Source organism: Numenius arquata, chromosome 4 (assembly GCF_964106895.1).
Source record: "Numenius arquata chromosome 4, bNumArq3.hap1.1, whole genome shotgun sequence".
NCBI classification, from domain to species: domain Eukaryota; kingdom Metazoa; phylum Chordata; class Aves; order Charadriiformes; family Scolopacidae; genus Numenius; species Numenius arquata.
This window is the reverse complement of record NC_133579.1, coordinates 23459327-23479576: the sequence shown is the minus strand read 5'-3', so window position 1 is coordinate 23479576 and position 20250 is coordinate 23459327. Positions and strand designations below refer to the sequence as shown.

General features: G+C 36.8%; 1 protein-coding gene across 4 annotated transcripts in view; it reads right to left on the bottom strand.

Moving 5' to 3' along the window:
* Positions 1-20250, bottom strand: part of PTPRM (protein tyrosine phosphatase receptor type M) — a 481541-nt gene that overhangs the window by 181295 nt on the left and 279996 nt on the right. For all 4 annotated transcript variants that reach the window (XM_074146330.1, XM_074146332.1, XM_074146329.1 and 1 more), the window contains exons 12-13: positions 5195-5468; positions 4030-4066 (exon numbers count right to left, since the gene is read on the bottom strand). In XM_074146330.1, coding sequence (XP_074002431.1) covers positions 4030-4066; positions 5195-5468 — 311 coding nt within the window. The remainder of the gene's footprint in view (positions 1-4029; positions 4067-5194; positions 5469-20250) is intronic.

The window sequence follows — 20250 nt, the reverse complement described above, 5'->3', positions numbered from 1 at the left end:
TGTCCTGGTTTCAGCTGGGATACAGTTAATTTCTTTTCTAGTGGCTGATGTGCTTCAGATTTTGTATGAAATGAATGTCATTAATGCATATTATTTTAATCGTTGCCAGGTGATGTTTATGTTAGTCAAGGACTTTTTTCAGCTTCCCATAGAAGCTGAGAGGGATCACAGACAGAAAAACCTGGACAATGGAATACTCTGTACGGTAGATGTTCAGTATAGGAATGTTCATGTTCATAAAGAAATGTTTGGTATACAAATGTTCAGTATATACATGCTTATGTTCAGTATATAAATTGAGGTTGGCTGGCGGGTGGGAAGCAGTGATCCCTGCTTGGTATGAGCTGAGCAACCAATTCACCAGGTGGTGAGAATGACTTGTATTACTTTGTCTTGTATATTCTTTTACCATTATTATCATTACTTTGTGTTCTATGTTCTATAATTATTATTTATTTTTTTTCCCTTTCCCAATATTTTTCTATTAAACTGTCTTTATCTCAACCCACAATGTTGTGGGTTTTTTTCCTTTCCCCTGCTTTTCTCCCTCTTCTCCTTAGCCTTGCAGAGGGTGGAGAGTTCAGCGAGCAGCTGTGTGGTCTTAGCTGCTGGCTGGGGTTAAATCACGACATCCAGCCACAGAGTTTAGATTGTGCCAGTTGAAACATAGGCTTGACAGTAAGCACATGCCTTATTCCTGCTAACATCAACTGGAGTGAAAAGTGAAGTACTTACTCAAGTGTTCTGCCGGATATGGGGCAAGAACACTCTGTATCTTTATATTATACCTATTATTTTACTTTTATTTTAACAAAAAATACGAAAGCATATAGTGGGCCATGGAATGAACACTGAAAAACTCAGTGATAAAACAGAATCTCAATGATCTTAACAAAGTCTCAAGGGCACCAATGACTTTTAGGTTATCTAGAGTTGGGATAATTAAAGGAAATACAGCTAGCAAACTAATAGCTATGCTCATATCAGGTTCTTAGCTCTCGGATTGGTCCTGAGGGCAGACTTCAAACAGGCTAACCACACACCCTTAATACAGACAACGAGGTGGCTTAGCCAAGCACAACTGGCCCAGTGGAGCAGCTTGGAGGATGCCTTGGGTGACCTGGATCCCAGGAAGGGCTGCCAATGCACTTGGTGCAATTCCATGGGAATGAAATTGCAGAAGGTTTCTGCAGTCAGGAAATCAAGAAACAAGCCAACAGCTGGCTGCACAGTCATGATTGTTTTACAGGGTATACTTTATTGCACAGGCCTTTACCCCGTAAAGTACTTACATGCCTACTTTAAGATAGAATAGTTGCAAGGTAGTCAGTGAGATTATTCTTTGTGCTTATAGTTAGATATATAACTGACTTGATTAGGGCCTCAAAGCCTATGATTTCCCACATACATATTAAATTCTAGACTATTATTATTAACTCCAATGGCTTACACAAGACTGTATGTATTTTCAGGACTGGATCTTAAGTTAAAAGAAGATTGTACCAATTTTATACATGAATGGCCTAAAGTACTTCCTTTTAGCTTTAAAAACCACCAAACTTGAACTTTTAAAGATAACAGAAGCCCAGAATACAAACATTTCAAAAACTATATTACTATATGAAAACTAGATGTTGTAGTAGAGAATGTTTGCAACTTTGGAAGAGGCACTGTAATAAATAGATGGACAGAATGAGCACATGGTGGAGATTAAATAGCTTACTGTCTAGTAGCTATACTGTAGTCACAAAATCCAGTGCAAATTGGTGCATGTGTGTAAGAGATCAGGCACAGCGGTCAGAGCAGCCTTTGTTTCCTGGAGTACAGGCACTAAGAATGTTGTACTAAGCTGTTTGGGGGGCTGTGGACGGAAAGGGAGATGAACGGGAGAGGAAAAGTCTCTGTCTTGTCCCACTGCAGGCATGGTGACTTCTGACCTACAGATGTTAAGCATTTTTGCTATTTTTTCTAGTCCATACGTGGAAGTCCAAAAAGGGTACAGAACTCTGCTTTTCTCTCAAGTATCTGTTAGATCTAAAGGGAAAAAAATCTGTACAGACAGGTATGATTATTATCATATTAAAATATGATCTCAATTAAAATATGGTCTCAATTTTATTTTTAAAAATTAATATAGTTTAAAAATATAATACAAACATTCAGTTTATAAGCATGGAAATCAGTGCTTTACAGAAGCCCCCCTAAGAAAGTTTTGCACCAGGGACTTTAAATGCCATTGAGAACATCTCTGGTTTCAAAGGCCTCACAACAACCCCTCACATTATTTTACAGGCTTCACAAAGGTATTAAGAAGAATTCTGAAGCATGTTTTCAAATCAGAAATGCATGGAGATTTGCTTAAAATAAAAGCTGCATTTCTCCCATGTCCATTGCCAAACGGGTTAGCTCAAAGTAGCTTGTTGCTATGGGAGCTATTCCAATCCATAAAGTTGCCCTCGCTCCTCAAATGAGAGAGTAAGATTTTTGAGCCAGCCAAGTAATTGAAATAGTTGAACATCCATTAGTGGTTAGGAATACAAATTTTCAAATCATTTAAAATCCTTTCTTCTAATCACTTATTATGGTTTCTGAGGTAATGTATTCTGTTCCTGGTATCACTGAAACTACTGGAAAACATCAACACAGGATTCCAATTGAATCCGGAATTAATCTCTCATCTATACTTTATTGGGTTTTAGTTTAGGTATTTGAAAGTCTTCTACGGTTTAGTAAGTAGTCAGTAAATTAGAATTAAAACTACTTCCTTTGGTTTGGAAAAAAAACCCAAACAAACAGGAACCAGTTCAAAGAGCCATAAAAACTGTATAGAATCATAGAATCATCCAGGTTGGAAGAGATCCTTGGGATCATCAAGTCCAACCATCTACCCTACACTACAAAGTTCTTCCCTATATCATATCCCCCAACACCACATCTAAACGTCTCTTAAACACATCCAGGGATGGTGACTCAACCACCTCCCTGGGCAGCCTATTCCATTGTATTTGTCACATTAGGGAGGATCCAGCCTTTCAACAGAGGCAACTGCACACTAACATTTCTGTTACTCTTAAGTAATGAGATTCTCATCCATCCTATTTAGATTTAGTGGTAGTGGTGGTGGTGGTGGAGGAATTGTGAAGTCTACACGCAAAGAAAATCATGGTAGAATCAGTTACGTTAGGGATAGTCACTATGGCACATGCACGATCGCCCGCAAAGAACAGGGATGAAGTTGTTTTTGTTTCATACTCTTACCAGGTGTCCAAATTGCAAGGTGGTATTACCTGTTCCTACTCACAGCACTTTCCTTTTCCTCTATTACAGTCTCTAAATAACCATACTACCCCTTCGCTTCTTTTTCAGGCCTCGAAGTGGCCATAAGCTAGAGGTACTAAAAAGGTGAGACTACAAATGTAACTACAGACAGATCCTAGCCTCCAAAGTTAAATATATCAGCAGTATGTTTATCTTTTCCTGTCTGGGGATCAAACCTATAGCTAGCACTGCCTCAATTATACAAACTTGTCTCACAACTGCTAGTATCATGTGCGGATAGTCCAACAAATATAGCTGATCTCTACCATGAAAATGAAGAACAAGATTTCTCCCCTTTTCTGTTATAAAGCAAGTAAAATAAGACAACTGCTTACAAGTAAGGGGTAATTCTTCAGTATGGATTTATAAGCAGCTGGTATGCACTCTGCAATTGGCAATTTTACAATTCTACTACATATAGAAAAGTCAAAAATATTTCTTGTGAGATCATATAAAAACCCACATAATACATTTTTAAAAACCTATGTTCAAGAAGACAACTAAAAGTCAGTAATACGCTTGTTATTAAAAACAAACAAACAAACAAACTTCCTAAATCTCAGCTAGAGACGCAAATGAATCATTTAAAATTCTGTAATACGTTTAGTGATGCCTTTTAGCAACATAAACACTTCTGAAAGTTTGCAAAGACCATGTGAGGAAAAGGTCAGCAGGCTGAAATACAGAATACATGACATAATATGAACATACCTTTTGTGGCTACCCTGACGCAGTCGATTTTGGTTTCCTGTGTCAAATAAAGAGGAAAAAGGTCACATCTTGTGTTTCTAAGCAAAGAAGTCATCCATGATTCTATTCTTAAAAGTACTGATAAAATGCCAGAGAATTGTTCCTTTAATGGGCCTCATTACGTATTTAACTGCTTATTAAGCACCTCCGATGTGTTTTCATAATATGGACAAACACTGCTTGGCTATGGTACATAAACATTTCACTTAAGATTTCTCTAAAAGTAGAAAATATGTGAAAAATATTCACAAGAGTACAGGCAAGCGTTCAGCTTTTTTACTTCGGCAACATAATGACCTTGGGAGATTTTTCTTTTTCTTACAGATAGTATAGTTCGAGGCATCACGCTAGACAATTTTAGAAAGAAAAAATAATCAATGGTGTTTCACATTTCTGCACTGTCAGTGCACTGTGAAAGAGGGACCATTATGGTTTCTGGCAGAAAACATTTCCAGGCTGTCAGTGCAGACAGCCAAAGCTTATCAAGAATTGAAGGGCTCTAGGTAGGTCTGTCCAGGAAATGAAAAACAATTCCAGGAAGAATTAGCCCGATGAAACATGATCTGCAAAGACCTTCTTACACACTTTTCATTTCAGTTGCATCTACCTATTTTTCTTTTACTGTTTGCAGAAAGGCAAAAAAAAAAGTTGTTTCTAATTCAGTCAGGGCAACCAAATGAGAAAATGGAGTTCAAGACATTACAAACCAAGGTAATTGGACTGGACAGGCCAAGACAGATGTGCTAAAATCCACAATCAAGTTTGGCTTAAATTTAACAAAAGAAATCACAACACTCCTCTTCAAAGCAAGAAAACAAAAAAAAGAAAAGAAAAAAAGCCAGTCAAACACACTCATTGGACAGCTTTTAGATAAGAAGGCAGAACGGTAACGCACTACTTTGCATACTCATTATTGACAAAATGTGCTTTTTCCCTCCTCTTTCCCATAACCTTTAATCATTAAGCAATATTGTGTAAGGAAAACTTATTTTTTAAACTCTGTGTGTTAAATTTCACAGTTACTTCATTTTCTCATTAGCAACTGAGCTGGGCATCTTGCTATTTGGTGCCAATCATCTATTCACACACAAATAATGTATAAAACCACACCTATCCTAAGACTTACCCCATTGGCTCTGCTAGCAGCTTGGAAATAGATGCTGTAGCTCTTATGAGGAAGAAGAGGAGTGTTCCAGAAACCACTGTAGGTTTTGTTATCACCAATAGTAAAAGGCTGAGCAGCTTGTAAACCATTGGCTGGAAACTCTGCAGCAAAGTAGTACTGGGAATTCAAAAGTGAGGCATTCTGGAAATGAATGGGCACTGGGTAGCACTTCAGGATTTCAGTTGTCTTTTTGGTTCTCCGTGGGCGTTCTTCTTCAACAACTATTTGATAGACACTAAGAGTGTAGAAAGGAAAAACAAAAGGAACACATGGGTTATTTTAAGACTTGGGGAGTCAACTCATTCTGAAACCATAATAGCATACCAGTATTTATGGAAAAAAAAAGAACTGTTAAAAGCAAAGGACATAGGAAGAAAGTGTCATTATGAAAGTCAGGTGTAAGAATTTGTGGAATAGACTTATGCTTTCAAACAAATTCATTTTGTTTTGGAAAAACAAAATTAGCCATACACACCACAGCTTTTCATACAGCAAATGCACAGAACAGTTTCTTGTTTGAACTCTTGTACAAAAAAAGCTTGCTTGATTAGTGCTAAAATGTAGAATTAAGTATTATTTTGTTCACAGCAGTATAAAGCTATAGATTCCATCCTCTAACCTTTCTAAATGAAATGAAATGAGTAGGAAGATAAAAATGAAGAAATAAACTACAAAGAGATGGGGAACAGTATTTTCTTAACTGTTGACAGAACTATTTAAAAAAGCACACATAGGTATACTACAGCCTTTAAAAATTGTAGTGGAATGTTGGCTGTTACTGAGCAAGAATAAAACACTTTTAAATGGAAGTTATTCTCACTCAGCAAAGCACTTCTACACATCTTAGAGATAACCATATTTTAAGTGTTTCTGCATTCTGCAAAGCAATTCAGTTTGTACTTGCATTCTTGCTGTACAAATCCCCTGCAGGGAACAGTCCATTCCTCTCCACCATAAAGGTGCTATGGACCTCCAAGTGGGAACAAAGACATTGCAATTTCTGCTGTATATGCAAATAGCATAATCATTATACCCTTGCAGTTACTCTAAAAGCCTGAGTCAGTGCTTTCAAATTTGTGAAGTGGGAAGTCCATGTCTCTAAAGAGGACTGGCTTGCAAGTTTATTGCTTCACTGGAGGCCAGTGATTCTTAATCATTACTTGTCTCCTGGAATCTTGAATCCCGGTAAGCAAGTCAATGTAGGTAACTGATGTTAAAGCGGCAATGTGTCCATATTTTCGCACATCATCTACATCTAATAACAATTTATGATCTCTCAAGTCGATAATTCATAAAAAGCAGTAATCTCTGGGTAAGGTATATTCCTTAAAGATGAAATATCCACACAGTTTGACATGTTATTCCCACTCCATCATCTGTAGGTATATGATTATGTTTACAGAAGAGTCTGCTTAAAGTACAGGGACACATGGGCTGGACTCTGCAGGTCTCAGTCTGGACCCAACAGGGCTTTTTGTCTTAGTCACGTCACTGCATAGCTATGGCTACTCTCCTTCTGAAGGCAAATCTGGTTTAGAAATAGAAGAGATGACTTTGTGTAGTCACCAAGCCAGCTCATAGCCACTGAGCTCCTGCATCTGCTGGGGCTCTGCTAGACTCAATCTGCCTTGAGTGCTAGCATAGAGCTCTCCACCTCTTGCACTCTCTGGAGCCCTACTGACTCACTGCACCACCAGACTAATGTATTGCTTCTGCACTCGAGCTGCCTTTGCACGTTTAGACAATGCTGTGTGTTTGAATGATGCCCCATCAGTGAAACTATTCAAGGTCAGGTCAGATGGGGCTTTGAGCTACCTGATCTAGTTGTAAGATGCCCCTGCCCATGGCAGAGGCGGTGGACCAGACGATCTTTAAAGGTTACTTCCAACCCAAACCATTCTATGACTTCACAATTACATGACAGCACGATACTAGGTCTGCAGAGCCTTCAAAGCTGAGTATCACCCAAGAGGCATACGAATGCTAATTCTCTTAGCCATCTCATTGTTTTTTTACCAGACCTACCAATCGTGTGCAGCACACCCCGTTCACTATGTTTTCAAGATCTACACTTCCTACGCTCACAAAAAATGCCCAGAAAGTTAACACTGAGAACACTTAATATCTCTTCTTCTTTAGACTCTTACCTCAGTGGAGGTTTAGTTTCATGTTAAGACACTTTAAGTGCCTTAAGATATCTATACATCTGTAAACTCCCATTACAGTCACTGGAGAGCTACTCAGTACAGATATGACCAGCGAGAAGGTGTCTACTTTTGGGTCAACTTAATTGCCTTCTAGGCACCATTGACTATAATAACTGAATACTCAGGTCACATGCAGACATCTACGAATGGACACCTAAGTTTAGATATTTTAATCAGATGCTGAACCCCGCACAGAAATCAAACCATGTATAAGTAAAATTTGGTACACAAAAAAAATGTCTTGAGGGTCCACTTGAAGGCCACCGTCTGTACATTTTGCAGTTCTGTACAACAAAGTCTACACAACTAGCAGAAAGATTTTCATTAGTTGATTAATTCCACGCTGAGTAGTAAATGAAGGTCAATACATGGCAACCTTTCTTTGATCCTATGAGAATTGATCTGTAAAAACTAGCCATTAAACATCTAAGTTTAAAAATTAATCACTGTCATAACAACCTTGTTTTTTTTTCTCTTCCAAATCAATGTTTGACATGATTTTAGCAGTTATTTTTCTAGAACAAAACACAGTTCCTTAGAACTGGGATTCCAAGCTACTTTAGAACTAGGATTCCAAGCTACTTTGAAGACAGTGTGTTGCCTCCTCTAACTATTAATTTACAGTGAATCTACAATGAATACTGTTTGCAAATTTAAATGGAGTATTGGAAAAAAAGTAGAAGGTGATGTAGAAGCCTATTCTAGCAAGGTAGTGAAGCTGGATACACTTGCCTAATACCACAGCAAAAATAAGAATCCTTCAGTTTCACTAAAGCTCAATGGATAGTAAACTAAGTTATTTGGCTGTTGCTGTCAGGAGAGTATTGTTACCTTTTTTATTGCAGCAGGACTGAATATAAGAGGGACCTCAGACCTGACAAGGTAACACGACCTGTCTCACTACTGGCTGAAATGATGATTCTTTCATTTTTCACTCAGTGATTAAAGGTTAAGTTTGTAGATATCTTAGAATCAAATCTGTCATTAAAATGCTCCTTTTCCTCTGGCAAATTCATGTTAGTTATACTACATGCACTATTCCTTGTACATTACATTTTAAATGCCTGCCATCTATTCATCTTCAGATACATTAAAGGAAGAACTAAGTTGACTGGAGCAATTTCAAACTCAAAATGTCTTTTCATCCTTTCTCCATGAGACAGATTAGATTTGCAAGCATCTAAACCTCAAATCTATTTGCTCTTTAATAATTTAAGCACTGAAAGGTCAAGCAGCTCTTTTCTGTTCCCCTTTATCAAAGTCCAAGTGCTAATGAAAAATAACTAAATCCTATCTGCTGCCCAATTTCCACACAGTGCTGTTTCTCTGATGAAATTAACACATTATAAGCACCTGGGTCAATGGAAACATGACGGAACTTTATGAGTGATACATTTTACATTTGTACAAATGAGATCATTTTGCCAATGAATTTTACAAAATTATCCCAATTACAATCATAATCCCAAAGCTTCCTCTAATTCTTACTGTTAAAATTGCTTTCTTTAATATATAACATCTGAATTGCCAACGCTGAAAAGGGTTCAAGCTCAGTGAACTGAGCTAGCACTGAACCAGGACTCTATTACTCCTCTGAGGTATAAGTCAGATTTCCTGCTTGTTTGAAGTTGCATTATTCCTTTTCCACACCTCTACATTTCAGAGAATAAAGTCTTCCTACCTGTAATCCAAAAAATAAAATCTACACAATAGCAAAAGGTGCCGAAAGCATACCAGCTATTGGTAGAACTTCAATTTATCTTTCTGAAGGAAAGAAACATATTTTAAGTTTTAATTGACGCTAAACAGTTCTACTATCAAATTCCAATTCCTTGGAAATTGAACACAAAATCTGCTTTTATATAGACTGAAACTTACTGTTGCATCAAGAAAGGAACACATGGGAATTATTTTTAACTTAGGATTCAAATATTTCAAATATGCTGATTAAAAAAGGTGTCTGGGGAAAGAAAAAATTGATGTAATTTTTAAGATATTTTTTATTTTAACAATTCCAAAACAGTTCCAAATTTAAATAATTATGCAGAGATACCAATCTGAACGTAATAAGGACTGTAATTTTGGGTAGAAATTAGCCATACTAGGCTTCTCAGATATTTACTGAAATTGGGCTGCTTAAATTAAAATGGTCTGTCAATATCTGCTAAATATACTGATTTTCTTTCAGAGTTGAAAAAAAAAGACATGAAAGAAGAAAGAAAACATGTTAACACAGTAATCAAAGATGCTAAGAATATTTAGACAAATGAACCAAACAATTCAGAAGAAGATTTAAGCGTATATCTACTCTTAAATCCATGAAATGATGGCTTTTAGTAACTTGTTGAATCAGGACATTATTCCACATTACTGGAATGCAGTAAATAAAATTTTAATTAATCAAAGTCTCTTTGGTTGAGACAAAATAATTTTCCAAGAAGGGCCTTTTGGATACAAGCATGGACTTCAGGATTCTTAATACTGCAGTCCTTAACACGTACAATCTAGGTATTTATCAGTTGAAACTTATGAATTTATAATTACATCTCCACCAAAAGTAATTCCAAATAAAAAACAAAGGGAAAACAAGCTTGATTACTTCATTATTGAAATGTCAGCTCTATTTTTCTCTCCTGAATAGTCTTGATGCTTCACCTAACTGAAAGCAGTTCATTGAAGCCATAGAGAATTTTTTAACAGTTTATTGTACAGAAGAAAGATGGCCTAAGGACCTAAATCTAGACTAAGAATATCTGAATTTATTTACTACTCTTAATAAACTGTTGTGTGCGATCCTAGGCAAGTCAATTAAATACTTTGTGCCTCAGTTCTCCAGCTGTAAAATGAGAATGGGAAAGTTTCTTATTCCTTTAACCTGCTTCAACTGTTCAAAACTAAAACCTTTTCAAGACCATCTTTTCTATTATCTTTGAAAAAAATAGTGTTGGTTTGGTTTTTTTTCCTGGGAAATGTACAAAGCCTGCAAAGCTGTTCAGCTCCACTAACAGTGCCCTGATCAGCTCTGTAAACTGCTGGGCTACTTTTGCAGACTGCTTATGGTGACACTGTAAAGCCTAATTAGAAGATTTCTGCTCATTGTAGTAAGTCTCTTCTTAGTCTCATGTGTTATTATAAACATATATGACTGGTACTTTCTATAGATCTATTTCTGTATCTTGACTTGCATGCTTGCTTTGTTTTAATGCCAAACATTCAAACAATAGAATAACCTTTGATCTACATATTGACCATTATTTCAGTTATTTATTCCCATAGCCTTACTTTATCTATATGCTAGGATCACTTTACTGCATTCTTCTACTAAAGCAGCAAAGTTCCAATAGATGGCAAAATTAAGAAACCCAAACCCACCTTGTTATCTCAGTTTTATGTCCATGAAAAACTCAATTGCTCAAATCGTAACAGTTTACAGGGTCCCCACAATTTCACCAATACTTGTGTAGACACTGAACATTCTTCTATTGCATTGCCATTAAAGTCGTAAGCACTTGTTAAAAATATTGGTTGTTTTGTTCATGTTTTGCAGCCAAAGTTTCATATATCTCTGCTCACCATATATTAAGTAACAAGTTTATTATTTAACAGTTTCTTTAAAAGGCACTCTCTTTGGACAATTTTTTTATATCATCTGCAACACAACTTCCCCTTCACCTCTGTCATCAGCTGTTTCTGACATCTGCTAATATATCTATATGCATTAACATTGGAGAGTTTCATCTATTTCTTCCTGCCCATATATTGCAGTAGATTCTTGTAATCCATCCTGTAACTTAAAATTTTACAGTACTAGAAATTATATGTAAACCATATCTTGAAATGGAAAAGGGAAATTACTCTTTAAAGGACAGGAATGAATAATTTACAGTTAACAGGCGAATAGAAGAAGGCTACCATAAATTGCCACTAACTCTCCTACTACTGAGTGAGAGTCTGTATATTTATTAGAGGTGGCATTAAACAAAGGTGATAATGACAATCTCCGATTTATCAGGTGTCTCACCATCATAGCTACATAGGCTTCGCCAGTGGGTCAGGAGTCCTACCAACACATAACGTATACTAAACAAAATACTTCATGTGCAGTCATTTTCAGCACAGATAAGAAGCCAAATAACCAGCTGAACAGTAGTCCTGTCACTCTGACCACTTTAGAATTTTGCACATTTTGTCAAAGGGGCAAGCAGACACTGTTCAACTGTGTATCGCCTGCATATCACACAGAGACCATTGCTACCTTCAAGATCAGCATTTATAGGCTGAAAGACCTGGGTGCAGTAATAATTGTTCTTAGGAAGGGTATGGTCTCTCGACAAGGGCAGTCTGAAAGAACATAAAACGGGTAGTTTATTTGGGAGGGGTGACTTACCTTATCCAAGCATTTGAAATTTTTTTTGATGAGTGAATTGGCATTGTTACAGCTGGGATAGAGGTTAGGTCACTGACTCCACAAATTTAGAGTTTATGAAGTAGGACTAGGGAGTTTTTGATTAGCAAAAGGACAAACGAGTATGCCTACTAATGATGGAGAAGCCTGTTCAAGGTAGCCCCCTCTATTTCAGGAACAGAGAGATCTCCTTGGCTTTAAGCAAAATACAGCCTTGCCTGCTATAGCTTCTAAAATGCAAAAAAAATGAAGCATATTAAAAAAAACCCAAACCTTGAATGAACATAAGTTTCAGATATGAAAATATAGAATTTAGAGTAAAAAAAAAAACCAAAAAACAGACCAAACAAAACCTCCAAATCAAGGCTGCTGTACCAATGCCAACAACCAGGCAATTATTGTTTAAGTAATATACTAAGATCTAATCTATAAAGGGGAAAAAAGGTGATGAATTAGGCAATGTTGCAAATTATACTGGCAACACAGAAGCAATCAAAATTCTTGCAACTGTTCATATTTAAGTGCTTGACATACCACTGTTAAAGGTGTATTGCCTTTTCTTTTGAGTGATTTTGTTTGCATCTTTACTTGAAGTCAGGATGTTTTATGCAAACAAAAGTTCCACAATCTTGTGCATGTTTCTAAGTCTGCAGGACAGTTGGTGCTTCCAAAGTGTAGGAAAGGGACTAAGAAAATAAAATACTTGTGCTAGCAGCTTGTTGCAGCTTGAATGGAATGATTCTACTTCCACACCTGGGTTTATTTACTGGCTTTGCAAGTGAAGAGATAAGTCTGGTTAGATTCTCCAAGGCAAGGTCTGTCTTCATTCTCAGGAAACACTACTACTGGCACCTGAAATTTCCAGCCCATGGGAAACGTCAAATTGGAGAAAGCCACAAATCTTTCAGAATCAGACCTGGAGTGAGCACAAGAGGGACTAATATTATACAGCACCTCCATTGTCATGCAAGGAGCCCTATTTCTCAGATCAATCAAAGCAGAAATACCTAAACAGCTGTAAAGGAGGAGATAAGACAGCTTAGGTTAGCCCCTAGAGATACTGCCAAATGTAAACTCTCAGGTGTCATAATAAGCTTTATCTTCACAGATCCAAGTCCATTGGAGAACAGTATCTGGTTTTTAATGTAAAATTCCTAAGCTGCTTTGTGACTGCCCAACTCTTTCGTATGGATAGTCTCAAAGACTTAAAAGTCAGTATTTACAAAGGGGATTTTCTGGGAAAAATACATCCAAGTAAACCTCTCCTTGGCATTCCTATGGATATATACAGGAAATCCCAACAGTTCTCATATGGGGAGCATTATGTCACTGAAAGTAAAATATACTTTGCTTATTCTTTCCTCCAAGGACAGTCACCAGGGGAGGATATGACAATGCATTCAATTCCTTTGAGAAGGAAAACAGTTGCTACATAATATCGTAATTGCAGAAGAGTCAGATGGGCTCTGAAAGGGGTAAAGTAATGGCCACCATAAATCCATCATGGATTTAAATGTTTTTTTTCCAAACACAGAAGAAATGATACATTTCTTTTGTGAGTTTAGACTCTAGGATTCAAAGGAAACATCAGAGCCTGGGCTCCAAAAATTCTTAGAAGAAAATCTGCAAGAAAGGAAAGAAAGACGATGATGCATGATCCTTCCACTGGCCAGATGGGTGCCACCTAGTCCCGATGACACGGTGCATTTAATTTTTTGCCTTATTTCCTAGTATATGGATTCACTGTTTTAGAGAATCTAAGCACACTACGTCAGGGGCAGAGAATGCCCAGTAGATCTTCAGCCTTGCAATCGCAGGCAATCGTGTACCATTCATGAAATGTCTGTGAAATGTTTCTGCCTTTAGATTCAATTATCGTTAAGTGATGACTCAAAATATAACTTTGTTTTGTTAGTAACTAAATCAGAGAGACAGAAAAAATACCTTTTAAGGATTTCAGTTTGTAATACTTTCGTTTTAGAATGATAATAAGAGTGCCAAAACGTAAGTGGTAGTAGATAACTTGGATTCCATTTTACAGCATACAGCGTGCTGACGGACCGCAGTTTTAACTTTGTACAGTCCCTCCTTTGCAAAAATCAATAAATTCAATACATACGCTAACCTACCCTTATTCAAAGCAAGTATTAGTTTACTACTGAAGCAGCGTATTAAAATTGGTAAGAACCATTTGATCAACACATATGTAAGTGATGTTTAGACATAATGTCAACAATAACTGTGGCACAACAGACTGCTCTGCTGTTAACTGAGATTCGCTGACTGCCAAGGGAATCAGCACTGTTCTCCTAACCCTCCTAAACCCCCAAATCTTTGATAAGTATTGATGATTTTATTATTTTATTTCTCCCTGGGTACACAGCCTCATGGTTAATTATTTCTATAAATACTGGTGCCCAACTAGGACTCGGGAGTGATACTACCATACTGGTATACAAGAGCGAGAGACTGTCAGAATTGCGACAGACAGGATGACAAGGATGCGACTATGTCTCCACAACTGTTACATACATTTCCACACCTGGAATTCCCTAATCCTGAAATAAAGTTTCCCCATCCCCACTCTCCAAGGGACTGGCTACTACTCTATACCAATACGATCATGTTGATAAGGGTATCGGCAACTCTCCATACTTAGAAATAACCACATAATTCTACCTTTTTTTTCTTTCTATAAAGATAAGCATGTATGTCCCTTTGTCATTTTGAAGGTAACGTTTTTCATTATTATTTCTTTTGTTGAAAAAACCCGAAATGTTCTAAAACATTGCAGGCCACAAAAAAAACTATGATCAGAAACATACTTTTCCTGAATGACTTACAACCTTTCCGTGGTTTGTGCTCTCCATACTTAATATGGATTCATATATTTGGCTGCTTTTTCTTCAAACTCACAAATGTCAAGAAAATATATAGGTTTTGTATACATTCTGTAGTCCTGCACAGAATAAAGTGACTGCAAAATGAAAATAAAATTAAACCTACTTATAATGGTACTGTTTCACACTGACTTCAAAGTAATTTTCTACAGGTGTAAGTAATAAAAGGCAAGAGAGCATTTGGCTCTATATTCATAAATTCTCTCAGCTTTAACTATGTATTTGCTGTACAAGCAAAAGACATCTTTGATTATAGACCTCCCCTAATGTGGGCTATACTATATCAATGAGATCTAGTTACTGAATACAGACTGCAAGTGACAAGCTAATGGAGGCACCAGAGATTTGGCAGGGTATTTTTTTTTTTTTTTGGCAGGAAAATAAAGGTTTAGAGTGAAGAGACTGTAAGAACACATTTAAATAGTTTTAGCTTGCAGATAAGTAACTGTGCACGTGAAAAGGGAAAAAAAAGCTGAGCAAACAAAATCAGAAAAAGAATGACAAATTTAAGAATACAAAAGGCTACACAGGATAAGAATGTAGAGAATGAGAGAAGAAAATAAAAGGAAAATAAAAGAAGAGATAATACAATAAGAACAGAATAAGATGTGCCACCACCTTTGATTGATAAACAAGATGTGAAAGAAAAAGTAGTAAGAGGAAAGATAAAATAAAAACGAAGTCTATCTAATACATATATACTTTAAACAAAGCATTTTCTAACAACTTACAGTCAGCTACTTTTTATAAATTACATGCAATGTTTCTAAAAGGTGTTTGATTTCCAAACCATATTATTCAATCTAACACCTTTTACAAGCATATTGCATGTAATTTATAAAAGTACTATATTTCATAATATAGTTATGAAATCACATCATATACTTTTATAGGTTGGGGGCAGGGGGGGAAATTGTTTATCCAAGAATGACTGCTACAAGATCTCTTTACACTCACAATGATTTACTGAGTATTTTTTTAACTGCTCTACCAACTGATACTTGGCTTCTTCCATAAGTAACTCTGTTATGCATAACTGATAGTCTTTCTAATAGGTATGCCACCATTATATTTTTGGCAAACATAAAACTTCTCTGCTGATATCTCTTTCATGTATATGGGACAAAAACATCCCATTTACATTGATCCGGTACTGGGTTCTTTAAATGCCTTTTGAAACAGAAGATGCTTCAAAGCTTTATAAATAGACTAACACACTATAAGTTTTACAGCGAGAATCCTCTATATATATTCCACATGTTGCCTGTGATACCCAGCTCCCACCCTTAATATGCTCAGCTCCTTTTAGCATCTCCCAAATAAAGATCCTTTTAGCATCTTCCCAATAGCTGGAAAATAGGCAACACACACTGTGGCTGTGGCTGCTTCTGGGGTACATATGGGCTTGCTGGTACATGAATTGTAGCTCCCTACTGATGGACCAAATGAAATGAACTAACTAGTTCACGCGGTAACATACCCTATCTTCAGCACAGATGCTCATTTGGGTCTCTTCTCTGTACCCAGAGATTCCAAAACATCGGAGAAACTTACTATTTATGAAACATTTAAACTATTTCACATGTGCTTGAAAATCTCCAAGAGGTTTGATATTAATGAGGGAAGAAAGGAACATACAGTCAGGTGAACACTATGATACATAAGCCTTGTTTTCTTAGGAAATTAGAGTAAAACCAGGTGTAAACTTTAACTTAGTTATGTTCTAGAAAGTTTAACTCTTATCTTGGATATGTTGTAACACACACACACAAGCCAAGGGTTACTTCCTTTCTTCATTTTACCAGTGAACAAGTTTTATTCCTACTGCGTATAAGGGCTCAGTCCCTCTAAACACCAGATACTATTGATCTCACTCCGCAAGGCTTTATGCTCTTAATTTAAAGCCCAACTAGCAGGATCACTAACGTAAATGATGCTGGTCTAAACAGAACTAACCTAAGGCTTCAGATTCTCCAGGGCTTTGAGACTGACTTCACTACAGAGCAGAATAAAATAGGGATACCTCCTACTTCCTTTGTAGACTGCTCACAACGTGGCTTTAAAATAAATAAAAACCAGGGATGGATTGTAAGGATAACAATTCCACAAAATATTTCACAAAAAATTCCACAAAGCCACTATTCTGAGATCTGGTGGGCATCATGGAAGAGGGGAGTAAAAAAAATAATTATCTCCAGAGGGTTAGCTATACATGCAGCTGCTTGTTACGACACTTCTCACCACTGCCAAGTTGTTCACAACCACACCTAGGTATCTCTTCCTCTTTTCCTTTAGAGAGGAAAATGCTATTTCCATTTATTTTAATTTCAGAAATAGGAATGGAGGGAGCATGATATATTGATTTGCAGAAAGCTACACAGATTGTCCCTACCCGAACCAGAAATAAAACTGTGCTTTCATCTGCACTGAGCCGTAGTGCTGTATCTTCTAGGCCGTCCTTCCTACCACAGCAAGTCTATGGTATTCCATAACCAGAAACACACCGCAGATCCTCTCCTGGCCATCTGAAGAGGCTTAGCTCCTCTTCATCTCTATGACAGAGCTCTCGCTTGGGGAAGATGGACCTAGTCGTTATCTGGGTGACTTTGTCGTGTACAAACAAATAAAAATAATTTTAAAAAAAGTTGCAGAGATATGTTTCAGGAGGCTATTTCTGATGATATCAAAGAATCAACAAACCATTTCAAGTACAGAGCTTCTCTACCCTATTCTGCTGGTGGCCTCTGTCTTAACTGGAGTATTTTTTTCCAGCAATCACCTATTCAAAGCAGGAAGGAAAGAAGGTAAGGAAGAAGAGGGTGAGAGGGAGGTGGGGAGAGAGAGGGATGCAGAAGAAAAGAGGGAGATGAGAGACAGAGTGAGAGAGGCAGAGAAGAAGGGAGATTTCTGTAAAATCCTGCCAGGAACAGGAATGCCAGTTAGACCCAAATTACGTGGGAGGCTTTTATAACGAAAACCACCGATCATCAAAGTTATCTAGGTTTAGGAAAAATTTCTCTGATCTTGTTTACAGTTATTTATATGGTAAGACTGCCTGTATCTTTCAAAATTTACATTAAAAACACCTTCTTTCCATCAGAATGCTTTAGAGTAAGAAAAAAAACCCTGCAGTATTCAGTGAAGGCAGGCAATTTGGTTTATTATTGGTTTAAAGAACAAACCGTGTAGCAACTTAAATGCTCAGATTTTTACATCTGTCATGCTGTGGAGGTGTTCGTGCTTAGCAAAGCTCAGAGAACAGTGTGTAACTCTTAGTACAAAAAGCATATGACCTCAACTGTTCTTGCTCATAAAATACAGTAATGAAAACAGATAATAGCTGGTCTTGCACAGACAATTTTTGTTAGATGCCACATGTTTGATATAATAACACAGCGTTGAATATCTCATTCTTGTAAGTTTAATTTCTCTTTGTCCTGGTTTGATCAAGATAAGATCAGTCCTAAATTGCTTTCGAATATTAGCTGAGTACCATGAATGTATTTTGTATTCTCTCAGCCATAACTCATTACATGGAACTTGCTTGGCATCAATAAGTCACTATCGCTTTTGTGTGTGTACGCGTGTGTGGGAGCGTGTGTGTGGCTCAATACCCTGCTGCTAGGCTATTTAGTGATAAAATCTGATATAATAAAATATTAATTACAGCTGAAAGGTTGGGTGAGAAATATGAACTCAATTACAGTCCCATATTGTGAACAAAGGGCAGGGTGAAAAAATCCTTTAGTTATAGAGGTTTGGGATAATAAAAGAACAACTAGAACATTAGACTCAAGCTGAGTGCTCCCTAAAAGGCCACCTGTTATTAATCTTCACATCAGGCATAGAATTTCAAGTAAATTAGGTCAAGATGAAAGATTTTTGCTGCTGATTTTCTTGACTTAACTAATTTAAAGATTTCTTTATCTGAGCATTTTTTTCTTTGATGTCATTGCAATTTCGTAATTAGAAATTTGTAACAAGCACAAGGACACAGCAATTATAATTAAAAGTTAGATATCATACATGCTATGCAAAATGATCACTTTATATTGTATAAAAATAGGTAAGAACTACCAGTTGATTCTAAAATTCTTTGTGTCGGTCAGATTGGCAGTTTCTCAGTGCCAGACTGTAGCAGATGTGGTCCTACCACCATAGAAAGCCAAGGTTTTTTTCAAAAAATACCAGAAGTGGAATATAAACTATTTTAAGATTTCTTAATAAATACATTTCTGTTCATCTGTTCAATTTACCTGAGTGTAGAGTCAGATGAATTACGAAAGACTCAATGAAAGTGACCAGATTGCAAACAAGCACAACTGTGAGCCAAAGTTAGTTCAAATCAAATAATATGACCTTGAAATCCTATGCATAGTAGTGAATCATAAGAACTGAGCAATCTTATCTATTATTGCAGGCAAAAATGTGCCATTATATCATAAAATAAGATTTTCATTGTCTGAAGAACTGTTTTTTCTATTAACAGTGTTTTCTATTTCAAGGAATTTTGCTGAAACTATGGCAATATATTTTGGTACCAAGCCAGAAAACATACTTTCAATAAATTTACATTTATGGTACTTGGAACAATCCAAAGACTATTTCAAAGCTTCTTAATCAGCTTTATGTTCTTTGCTTAATTTCTTTTTAAAAAGAACACAGAAAAAGGATAAGTTCATAAATACAAGATAAAAATATCTTGGTACAGCAAGCGAGGTGCTTTTATAAGCCAATATTACACCATTTAACTCACCAGTTTTCAGGCTGCCAAGGCCCACTTATAAAACAACTGGAAAGCATGGAAAATGGAGTAAAGCCTTGTCACAGATTAAAGAAATTAAAGAAAGCACAACTGTCTAAAATAATTTAGTCTAAAAAAGAACGAAGCTAGAGGGGATCTGAAGGAAATACGCAAAACTGAAAGCTATGGCAGAGCTGACTGATCCTTTCTCTTCAATCAGTTGCAGAGAAAGAAAATATTGATGCACAATGGTACTGAGGTACAGATCAACGAGGAGGAAACAAAAGGAAATTCCAGGAGTCTGAACACATGCAAACCAATATGCAACAACCTGTGAGATCACACAGCCTGCCTTATCAGAATCTGCAGTAGCATTTCTGAAAGCCTATGCCTGACTCTCTGATATTCAAAGAAAGCTTACTACTGCTTCCAATTTTTATGTCTGCTTCTGACTAGTATGGAAAGATTCACAACAACACACTTTTGGCTCCAGCAAAGTCAGTGATGGCACCTGAACCATCAGATTCCATTTGGTTCCTTCCTGCTACATAAGCCAGGGAGCAAAGAAGGAACAAACTTGTTATTTTTCTTATTATAGAATATGACACAATCCTATTACCCAGTCTTCACAAATTAGGTAGAGAATAGATCTACCAAGGTCTAAATGACCAGTTCACTTGGATTCCCAAGAAAACAGGAAGGCAGACTCCCACCTAACGGGGACTTTACTAGTTCTTTAAATCTACATGGGATGAATGTCT